Raw genomic sequence first — 11597 nt, 5'->3', positions numbered from 1 at the left:
AACTTCATGCATACTGAAATTGGAGGATGGATCATGGATGTATAGTTGAATATGTAATTAAATACTAAATAAAGAATAAATAAACTACTGAAATTGTTAAATTAGGGTTTGGGGGATGGACTGAAACTGAGGAACATGGATGGAAACATTCAAACGTACTTTAGGGATTGGGGACGGCCGCGTTGCAAACTTCAAGACTTGTAGTCGCCAGTCGGATGTATACTTGTATACGTATTGCCGCGGTGCCGCCTTGCCGGATGCCGGATGGCCGGGCCGCTGGGTTGCTGGACTGTCGTGCGGCGCGCCACGCGTGCAGCTCCAGCGGGCCAGCGGCAGGCGAGGCGAGGATGACACGGCAAAGCGCCGAGCGACGGAGCGAGGAGGCCGACGGGCGTCACGGCGCCTGACGAACCTAACCTACGAAGGAAAAGGAAAACGAGCAGTCGTCTGTCTGCCAACTGGCGTGAGTCACGTTGTCGCTTCACGACTTGGCGTTCGTTAATCGATCAGCGATGACTTGCTAGCTATATGATGGGCCTAGCCATCTTATTTCTTTTCTCTAATTCTTTTGTATTATTTTTATCTATTTTTTGCTAGGCTATAATACAGATATATACTCTGTCATGGGCCCCCCTCCTCGCCTGGGCCCTGGGCCATCGCCCCGCCGCCATACCCCCAGGGCCGGCCCTGATGATGATCCATTTATAGTTGAGGAGCCCCAATGCTTATTTTACCAACCACCAGTGTTTAATTCTAACCTTGATCGACCCAGGGCCGGCCCTGGGGAGGGGCAGGGGGGCGGCCGCCCCGGGCTCCTAAAACCCAGGGGGGGCCGATAGTTGGCTATAGGCCTATGGCTCATACTAGGCAGACGCGCGCCAGGGAGCGGCAGCTCGATCTCCCGATCCCAGCGATTGAGTGTTTGATAGCGAGCGATCAGCGGAATTTCCTTTCACATAAAAAAAGAGCGATCAATTAGCTTCATGGGCGATTTCCTTCCTATTCTGTTCGACCATTCCATCAGGCAGAGTCACGCAACGATTTCAGGTCCCAGCCTAGCTGCTGGCAGCCGACGCCGCCGTGCACGCATGCACGCACTCCCGCCTGGGCGCCTCGCCGCCCCCAACCCTCTGGTAATTTCCTTCCTAATTTGTGTATGTTCGCCGCTGATTTCAATTCCGGGCCCTGTTTGGCATTTGCTCAACTATTTCCTTCTCAATCTTATGCAGACTCTAGGCGCTGTGCAGACCCCTGTGTATTGTATACGCACATGGACTGAAGTTTGATCATCACTCCGTCAGGTATTGAGGTATATTCATATAATATTGATACAAAAAAAATCCTTTGATGCATAGCCGGCACTGTTCAATAATTGATAGAACAAATGGTTTTGTTTTCAGCATTGTGTGTGTTATTATGACGTCCTCCGGTAAGAGGAAATATTTTAACGTTTCGATTGATATATATGGAGATCACTTATTTGAATGATAGATTCAGATAACTCATGGTGTTTAAAGATATATTCGGATTTTTATTGAGCTCGGGCACCCTGATGTCATTAAGTGAAATGAACTTGAAGAATGTTGCAGCAGAAACTTTCTCTGTTAATGGTTCATTTGATGTTTTTTTTGCGGGAATGGTTCATTTGATGTTGAGGTATACAATCTTATTTCTGAATTGATGATTATGAGATTCACTTTGCCAGATGACGTAATGTCTGCTATGGAGATTTTCGGGCATGTCAGAGAACTTGATTGGTATCCTAATATCTTCATTGTCTATCACATCTTATTTACTGTGCTTGTGACGGTCGCATGGCCCGAAAGAATCTTTTCCGAAGTTGAATTATTGAAGAATTATTTGAGGTCAACAATGACTCAAGAGAGGTTAAATGGTTTGGCTACATTATGCATGGAGGAGAAATTATTGGATGGGATTGACATCGACCTCATCATATGTGACTTTGCATCGAGGAATGTTAGAAGAATTTAAGGTAATATGCATAAATTATTTGATACACATATTAATTTTGGATGCATTTAAGTGTTACTGGTAATAATTTATATATACATTTTTTGAGAAAAAATATATACATGGATATACGTATATTACAATGAGTGTATATATATTAAGGGCCCCCAATTTTTAGTTTGCCCCGGGCCCCCGAAATCTCAGGACCGGCCCTGGATCGACCTGCAGCTGGACAGTCAAGCATGGTCGTTTTATTTACAGTTTGCGTAGGTCTTAGTTGACTGAGACTTAATCAAATCTCAATCAAGTGATAAAGTATATAAGAAGAAAGAAGAAAATCTAAAAAGAATTTTTTTGTACGAATCTTCATGCAAGATTAAATGAATATAGCATCGACCGAGTCTCTACTGAAACTTAGCAAAACTGTTAGTTTTTTGTGTGTGTACGCATGGAGTTTCAGGCGTTTTGGGGACCTTGTCATTATTCTCGAGATTTTCCCAAGTGTTTTTTTTTCTTTCCTATGCATTCCGTCGAATTGGTATGTCAATCTTCTTGTACATAAAGGTGATACAGTTGGGCGGTTCGATTCAATGGGGGAGGGACATGAAGGTGGACCTGTCCTCAATGCTCATGGATAGTGGAAAGTGACCAGACATTCCCCTCTCCCTAGCCATAGCCCATATATGTTCATCCAGTCTCCCATCTATAATTTGTTTTTTAGGGGACCATCTATAATTTGGTTGTTAGGTATGGATTCTACCTCTTTTTTTGAATTCTAGCACAGAGAAGGGAAGGCAACCAATCCTTCTATTTTGGTCAGGGTTATATATTCCAGCACAGGGTTATACAGATTGATGGAGGGAACCAATCCATCTGTAATTTTGTTGTTAGGTATATATTCCAGCATATGTTTGAATACGGTTACTGTATACTGCTAGCTGAGCTTAAACGTGAGTGTCGTAGCATGCATGCATTAGGCTAACAAAAACACTAGAAATCTAAGGTCAGAATTTTAGGCGTGGCAAATTTGACGCATTTCATGGTAATTTATATGGGTGCGATGATGGCAAATTTAGTTTGCAAGAACGGTAATTTTCTGACAAAAAAAATTTAACTGAGACAGATTTGTCATACCTGCCGACTAAACTTGCATTGGCATCCTCGAAGAACATAATTTGCCATGAAAAACGTTCGATTTGCCATGGTAAAAAATCCAACATCAGATTTGTAGTGGAGTCTTAATTTAACCATGGTTGAGTCGACCCTGTAAAGAAATACCATGGCTGAGTCGACCCTGTAAAGAAATACCATGGCTGAGTCGACCAATTATGTGCAAAGTACTATAATTTGACTACATGTGCAAAATTTGGACTGAAAACACAAATACAAAATTTAAAGCTTTTTACAGACTAATAAGATGGCCTTCGAGATGGTATTTGTGTATCAATTTGTACGACAAAATGTGAATTAGTATATAGATTTGGGAGAGGTACAGGTGTGCGTATTGGCTGCTTTCGAGAGTCGCATGCTCCCGTGCTCCCACGCCACATGGGCCATTGGATCGAAGATCCAACGGTCATGGCCGCAGCCTGGCAAATTGGAAAACCACCCCAGGAGCGCCTCGTAATTGGCACAAATCCAACGGCCTAGGCGTCCCGGGAGCACATGCTGTTTTTCTAGTATGAATGGCGTAGAAAACAACTTAAACTCTAAAAAGAAATGGATCTAGCTAGGACGGCGAAGGGACCTGCTAGAATGGGGCAAGGCAATCCCGGGGGAACAATGTCGAATCCTTGATCGACAAGTTGCATCGGTGTTTAAATCTTGTTGATATGCCTTGCCGTGCGTCGAGCAATGTCTGGAGTATACCATGACATGACCGTCGAATTCTCGACAGAACGCATGGTCGATTTGGATTTGTGCTGAGTTTTAAATCTCGGCTGGTTGAGATCATTTCAACGTATCGGTCGATTTTCAAAAGTGTAACGCTGTTTAACGAAAAGTTTAACCCGTATCTTTCAAGGCAGTTAAATTTTACAAAAAAAAAAGAATCCGTAAGTTGCACCTTTTACTACACCAGCAAAGTTGCATTTTGTAGAAGCCGGCGGGTTGGGGATCAGCAAGAACCAAATGTTGTTGAGGAGAAAGTAGCTATCCAATCTTTGTATTCAGAAACAAAATTAGCCACAGGCTTGAAGAAAAATCAAGTGAAAATCGTGTGCGAGAGAGGGGCGATTCGGTTGCGACTCAACGTCGCGCTTTACGAGGCCACCACGTCACATCGCATGCATGCAGGATGGATGGATGGATGCATCCACACCGCTCGATCCACGGACCGTCGTAGGCGTCACGCCCCCGAAAACGACCTGTGCACTGCTCTGCTCTCCCGGCGGCCTCGCGCCCCAAAACTCGAATTTTTATCGCGGCCTCCTCCCAACGGCGGATCTGCCGCCGCACACGGCGTCCCCTCGCCCGTTTCCAGCCCAAGTAAAATCCCCACCCACCAGTCCACCACCTCATCGCCTCGCCCTCCCCTCCCATCCCCTTCTTTATTCCGCCCTCCTCTCACATGCCATTGCCAGCCTCCCACTGCTACACCTGCTGCTGCCTCCTCTCTTCCCACTCCCCTCCTTCCTCCCCACTCTACTCCACGCGCAGCCGGCCGGGCCGGGTCAACCGACCAGCCGGCTGACCTGCCGCTCCGGCTCGGTTTGCACGAGCTTCCCTCGCCATTCCCATCCCATGCTGTTCCGTTGTCGGTGCTGGGGGACTGGCTGCTAATTAGTTCTGGTTCCGCGGCAATGGAGACGAGGAGGCGCGGCGGCGGCGGCGGTGGCGCGGGAGTTTGTCATGGGGTGGTGATGTACGGCCTATTGCTGATTCTGCTGGTCTGTGGCCGCGGGGCCAGCGGGCTGGACGCGGACGGGGAGCTGCTCATGGCCTTCCGGCGCGCGGTCACCGCCGACCCGCTCGGCGCGCTCCGCAGCTGGAGCTACTCCGACGACTCCGCCTGCGCCTGGAACGGCGTCATCTGCAACGGCTTCCCGCAGCCCCAGCAGCAGGCCTCCACGGTCAACCTCACCTCCGCCTCCGCCGACGGCAGCGGGAGCGGGAACTTCAGCACGCTCGCCGGTGGCAGGGCGAACGGCACGCTGCTCGGCCTCAACGCGTCGATGGCCGCGGCCACGGTGTCGCGGGTCATCGGCCTCGTCCTCCCCGGCGTGCAGCTCTCCGGGTCGCTCCCCGCCGAGCTGGCCCGCGTCGAGCACCTGCGCCACCTCGACCTCTCCGGGAACGCCCTCAACGGGACCCTCCCCGCCGCGCTGCTGCTCAACGCCACCGAGCTCCGCGTGCTCTCGCTCGCCGGAAACGACCTCTCCGGCGCGCTCCCGGACGCGTCCTACGCGCGCGCGCTCCAGGAGCTCAACCTCTCCGACAACGCGCTCGCCGGCTGGCTACCTGCTTCGCTCCTGAGGGCGCCTGGCCTCGCCGTGCTGGGCCTCGCCAACAACTACCTCGCCGGGGAGCTCCCCGCCGGCGGGCTCGGCGGGCTGCAGGTTGTGGACCTCAGCAACAACTACTTCAGGGGGCAACTCCCGGCGGACTTCGGCGGAGCGCAGCTGAGGTTCCTCAACGTGTCGTCCAACAGCCTCACCGGCGCGCTCCCGGCCGAGCTGTCCCACGTCGTGCCGGCCAACACCACGGTGGATCTGTCCAACAATAACTTCACCGGCGCGGTCCCACCGGCCGGGCCCTTCGCCGCACAGCCGGCGGCGGCGTACGAGGGCAACCCGGGGCTGTGCGGCCCGCCGCTGAAGCACGCGTGCTCCATCCCGTCGTCGCTCTCCAACCCGCCCAACGCCACCGACTCGCCGCCGGCGTTCGCGGCCATCCCCAAGAGCGCCGCCCGGGCGCCGCCGGGCTCCCCCGAGGCCCAGGCCCCGCGCGGCGGGCAGGGGAAGCTCAAACCTCTCGTGATCCTCGCCATCGTGGCCGGTGACCTCGCCGGCGTAGGGCTCCTCTTCATGCTCTTCATGTACGTCTACCACATCAGGAAGAAGCGGCGGCAGCGGCGGGAGGAGAACCCGACGGCGCAGCAGCACAAGGGCATCGGCGGCGGAGCCAAGGCATTGAGCGTCGCCGGAGCCAGAGAAGAAAAGACGGCCACGTCGAGGGGATGCTGCATTGGCGGCCGCAAGAACGACGGCTCCGACAGCTCGGACTGCTCGGCGTCGTCGTCGGACGCGGCGTCCGACGACGGCGGCGGCGAGGACCCCAAGAAGAGAGCGGGGAGCTACATCGGCTGGGGCACCCCGCAGCACCACAGCAAGAACAAGCAGGAGCGGCAGCAGCAGCAGGCGCCCGCGCCGGCGACGCTGGTGACGGTGGACGGCGGCGACGGCGAGCTGGAGATGGAGACGCTGCTCAAGGCGTCGGCCTACATCCTGGGCGCCACCGGGTCGAGCATCGTGTACAAGGCCGTGCTCGCGGACGGCACGGCGCTGGCCGTCCGGCGCATCGGCGAGAGCGGAGGCGCCGACAAGCTCAAGGACTTCGAGGCGCAGGTGCGCGCCGTCGCCCGGTTCCGGCACCCCAACATCCTCCGGCTCCGGGGCTTCTACTGGGGCGCCGACGAGAAGCTGCTCATCCACGACTACGCCGCCAACGGCAGCCTCGCCAACATCGCCTTCACCAGTAAGTCCTGCTCGACTCCATTGCTACAAGTAAAAGCTTTTTTTTCTTCTTGTTTTTCTGATGACCATGATAGAATTTCATCGTTTCAAACTTAATTTCCATGAAATTTGGTACTCCCTCTGTTCACTTTTGTAAGTCGTTTTAGATGCTGTCTTAAATGTCTAAAAGGTCTTACAAAAGTGAATCGGAGGGAGTAGTATTTTATCCTCCTGCAATTTGGTCAACTGTATGTAGTACTGGTGACTACCTTAACTGCGTGATCCATTTGCTCCTAAAAGTTTGAGGCTGCAACGGCGTCAGTCCTTGGCAAAGGTGGCGCCTTTAGCCATAAGTACTGCTGTAATACACCTTGAATGCACAAATTAGTACTGCTGTAAATCAATACTACGAGTTAAGTGGCTCTGGACAACGGTCATGATTCATCATAATTTGGCACTAATGGCCCAAAACCATTTGCCACTTTTAGCAGTAACTCTTTCTCGATTGTTGCTATGAGTACACTTTTATCTTTCGAAACTTGACTACTCCCTGGAGTACTCTTGCTTTGGTACTATAGTAGTAGTACTCCTCTTGGATCTTCACTTGCAAATGCAACAGCTATTGATGTTATTGAGGCAAATTAAGATGGAGATTTCAGGCAGCAACAAAATAGCTTTTGGTTGGTTCCTCTCTGGACAAAATGTGGAGCGTCTACTGATTCGTTTTCATGTGTTTGATTGCAGGGCGGTTCGGCGCGCCGTCGCCGATGCACCTGAACCTGGAGGCGCGGCTGCGGATCGCGCGGGGGGTGGCGCGGGGGCTGGCATTCATCCACGACAAGAAGGGGGTCCACGGCAACGTGAAGCCCAGCAACATCCTGCTCGGCGCCGACATGGAGCCGGTGGTGGGCGACCTAGGGCTGGACCGGCTGCTGTCCGGCGAGGCGGCCGCCAGCCGGGGCGGCGGCGGCGCGTCGGCGCGGCTGTTCGGGAGCAAGCGCTCCATGCACTCCACCAGCAGCCTGCCGGACCTGTCCCAGATGCCGGCCGGCGCCGGGGCCAGCCCGTCGGCGTCGGCCCCGCCGCCGTACCAGGCGCCCGAGTGCCTCAAGAGCCTGCGGCCCAACGCCAAGTGGGACGTCTACTCCTTCGGCATGGTGCTCCTGGAGCTGCTCTCGGGCCGCGTCTACTCGGAGGTGGAGCTCTGCCAGTGGCACGCGGGCGTCGCCGGCGCCGTCGACGACCAGCGCGGCCGCGTGCTGCGCATGGCCGACCCCACGCTCCGCGGCGAGGCCGTTGACGGCGGCAGCGAGGACGCGCTGCTCGGCTGCTTCCGGCTCGCATTCGCCTGCTGCGCCATGGCGCCCGGCAAGCGGCCCGCCATGCGGGACGCGGCCGCGCTCCTTGACAGGATCCCAGTGCTCTCCTCCGCATCCATCTCCGCCGTTGAAACTCCGCCATACTGATTATCCGGCAATAAATTGTAGGATAGTGGTACAACTTGGATGATCTTTTACTACTCTCTGTAGATTTGCGTCACTAATTTTTGATCTTCACGTGATTAACCAACCCCTTTTCTCAAGCTTGCGGTTTCATTCTCTGCCCTCGCTCTGCTCTGCTCTGACTGAAATGCCATTGTTACAGCACGAGATTGCTGTTTGTTGCAAGAAACTTCATCTGTTCTTTTTTTGTTTAGATTTAGAGAAGGGAAGCGACTTTATTTTTCTTGATCGTAGGGAGAAAGGAAGCAACTTTGTGTTGGGTGATGCAGAGTCCAGTGTCTAGAGCATATAAACCGGGAGCCGTGTCTTCTGCACTTTACCTCGAATCAGATGCTAAGGCCAACACCATCATGCGACCCCAAACGTCCGTTTTGTTCGGATTCTATCCGTTTGGATAGGGATTTGGGGTCGTGTCCGGGTGTGTCCTGGGATGCGGTGGCCGTGCGCCCACCGCGCGGACGCATCCCGGCCGCATCCTGTCCGCGTATTATTTCTTTGCAAATCCTTAACTATATTTCATCATTTATTTTTGGTACATGAAAAATGCATCATCACATTTTAACTAGTAAAACAAGACCAAAGAAAATAAGAACAACAAGAATACATTTTAGAAGATAGCCAACTTCCATAACTGCCCTCTTGAGTTGGGTTAAGGCCTTCTCGATGCACTCATTGCTGATCTGTGGAGGAGGCTCGATCTGGCATCCTCCTTTCTTCTTCAAGCCAGAAGTAGATATTGCTTCCTCAGACCTAATCTCGTGTTTAGCCTCTAATCTAGCAACAAGTGCACTTGTCTCATTTACAGCCTCTATGCTAACTAAAAGTGCACGAACATGTACTAAATTTCGCTCTATCAATATATCGATGTACTTTTCTTCCCAATACCAAAACTTGCATCCATTCTACACAACAAAATTTGAAGTTAGCATAACTAGTCAAATCTAGAGCACAAACCGAAGCTAAAAAAAGCGCATACCCCATCGTTTAAGCACTTGATGAACACCCATCCGGGATGTTCCGGCGTTGTAGAGACGCGGCGCACGACCATCCTTGGGTAGTGGTCGCACTTAATGAGTGGCAACGGTGCGCCGGCGAGCTTTTGGGCAAGCACCGAGCCCGGCCGGCCGCCATTCGTGTATCTGCCGGCGGCCCACCAACAGTGCAGATCCGAGCGGCTAGAGGAGGAGCCACTGCCTGCATGTGGCCTTGCGGCCCTGCCAGGGCCTTCCGGCGAGGTGCCCGGCCAGTCCATGGCGCGGCCAGGCCTCCCACAACCGGCCGAGCTCAAGACCGACCGGATCCGCCCCAAAACCGGCCGGCGGGTGCGCAAACCAGGTGGCCGTGGTTGGGTAGCTCAGCGCCGCCGAGGGGAAGGGGTTGGGCAAGCTCGCGTCCGAACTGCACGGCTGCAATGGCAGCGGCGGCGGCAGCAGCGAGGGGAAGAGTGGGGAAGAGTGGAGGGGGTGCGGCCGGAGGGAGGGAGGGGGGCGGATAGAAAAAGGCACGTCTTGTACCACCGGCGGACGAGCTAGGGGAGGACACGCGCAGACGACCCGCGCGTCCGCGTGGTGTCCGTTTCACCCCCAAAGCGGCGCAAACTTGGGTCGCGGATGGGTCGAAAGCGGACAAAAGTCTGTTTGCTCCCGCGTGCTAGGCCGCCTTTTTTGTCCCTTTTACCCCAAACGGACGGGGCCGGACAGGATAGGGTCGCGCGGTGGAGTTTTCCTAAGGCCTTCTTGGTGCATAGGATAGAAATTTTATAGAAATAGAAAAATCATAGGAAGCGAGATGACATGCATGTCAACTTCTATAAAGAAAGAGATATCATTTGATACATAAGATAAGATTTTTTCCATTGAGTCTAGGCTAATGTTTTTCCCCTCCAAAATGTGAAGGATTGATTCATATCCTACATAGAAATATGAATCCATTCCTACAAACAAAAGGGCTTCAAAGAAATTTTTCCTTTGCAAATCCTATTCTATAGAATTCCTACAAAAATCCTACAAACCAAAGAAGGCCTAAGTGCCCTGAATAACCCAAGTGGCCAAGAGTGATTAGAGGAAGATGAGTACTGATCTAGTGTACTCCCTCACTTCTGATAGTAGGGATGAAAATGGAGTGGAAACTTTCCATTTTTCCGGAGGAAAAGTGAAAACAGAGAGTAACTATGAAAACTGAAACGGAAATTTGCAAAACGGAAGTGGAAATGGAATTTTCTATGTGGAAACGGAAACAAAAACGGAATGGTGTTTTTCGGTGGAACATACATGAAAATTGGTACTTTCCGTTTCCGTGAATTTGAAATTTCTGTTTTTATTAGACATATGGCTGCTTTGTCGCCCAACCACCAAATAGAATGCAATGACACAATTAGTAGAATGGATCTGAGGCCCAACTTCTACTACCACACATATACTTAGCTTGACCCTATACGCAATTGTCCAGTACTACTGCAATACTATGCTAAGTTGCTGACATAATGATATTATTTTACAGCCATGTTAACAACTCATTAAATTTCTTTGTTTTTGTGTGTATTTCTCTATGATTCAAGTGGTTTTTAAGTTCCGATCAACGCCCATTTCTGTTTCCATATCCGTTTTGTATTCGCTCCGTGTCCGTTTCCGGTAGTATCTGTTTCCGGGGTTTCTGTATTCGTTTCCGCTTATGCAAAAAAATATGAAAACAAATATGATAACACTCAGTTCCGTCCGTTTCCGCTCCGTTTTCATCCCTATCTGATAGTACATTTGTTCTGAAAAAAGCGTAATACATGGTTCATCTACACTACCGCGGTGGCTGCCGTGCATACTCAACTAGGACATGGTGACCATGGATGTTGAGAGCAACCTGTCCACTCCCATGTTCTCTTCTTTTTCCCATGAATCTTAAGCATTTGTGGTATGATAGGAATACATGTTCTCTTCTTTTTCCAAAGAATCTTCAGCATTTGTGGTATGACAGGAAACGGTCGAAACGACGGAATAAATTCTAAGCACAGTTGCGCAGTGGTTGTACAACTAGGACCATGGCTGGAGAGGGGCAGACAGGCTAGCAAATCTCTGCTGCACTATCAATGCTAATCATGAATTAGTCTGCAAGAATCAGTGTGTAAGTTAGTGCACTGTTTTAGTGAGTGTCATCAGCTTACCACATCTCACACCATGTGTGGATGTAAATAAGAGGCAAAAATGACAAATCTAACATATGGACCAAAGTATTTCACAAACTGAACCGTGTTTGAATTTTTTTTTTGCACAACTCACCCTTTTGTGTACTGCCCGACAGACAAGCGCCACAATACACTGTGTAGCGCCTGACTCTTAGACGCTACACATCTGGCAAGCGTGGCACACCTAGGCCAGGCCCGGGCCCACACCCAGCCTGTAGCGCCTAACAGCTAGACGCCACACATGTAATGTGCAACGCCTAGCAGTTAGGCGATGCA

The 11597-nt window shown here is 51.6% G+C and overlaps 1 protein-coding gene across 1 annotated transcript; it reads left to right on the top strand.

Annotated features, from left to right (window-relative positions):
- The first annotated feature begins 4414 nt into the window (after positions 1-4414).
- Positions 4415-8226, top strand: LOC125520333 (putative LRR receptor-like serine/threonine-protein kinase At4g37250). Its single transcript, XM_048685226.2, has 2 exons — positions 4415-6666; positions 7389-8226. The coding sequence occupies exons 1-2, from the start codon at positions 4773-4775 to the stop codon at positions 8108-8110; spliced, it is 2616 nt and encodes an 871-aa protein (XP_048541183.1). The 5' UTR covers positions 4415-4772; the 3' UTR covers positions 8111-8226.
- Positions 8227-11597: the final 3371 nt, after the last annotated feature.

The sequence above is a fragment of the Triticum urartu genome, chromosome 7A (genome assembly GCF_056163025.1).
Source record: "Triticum urartu cultivar PI428250 chromosome 7A, HENAU_Tu73, whole genome shotgun sequence".
In the NCBI taxonomy this organism is placed as follows: Eukaryota; Viridiplantae; Streptophyta; class Magnoliopsida; order Poales; family Poaceae; genus Triticum; species Triticum urartu.
Note: the sequence above shows the minus strand (reverse complement) of the source record. Positions and strands in the feature narration are given on the sequence as shown.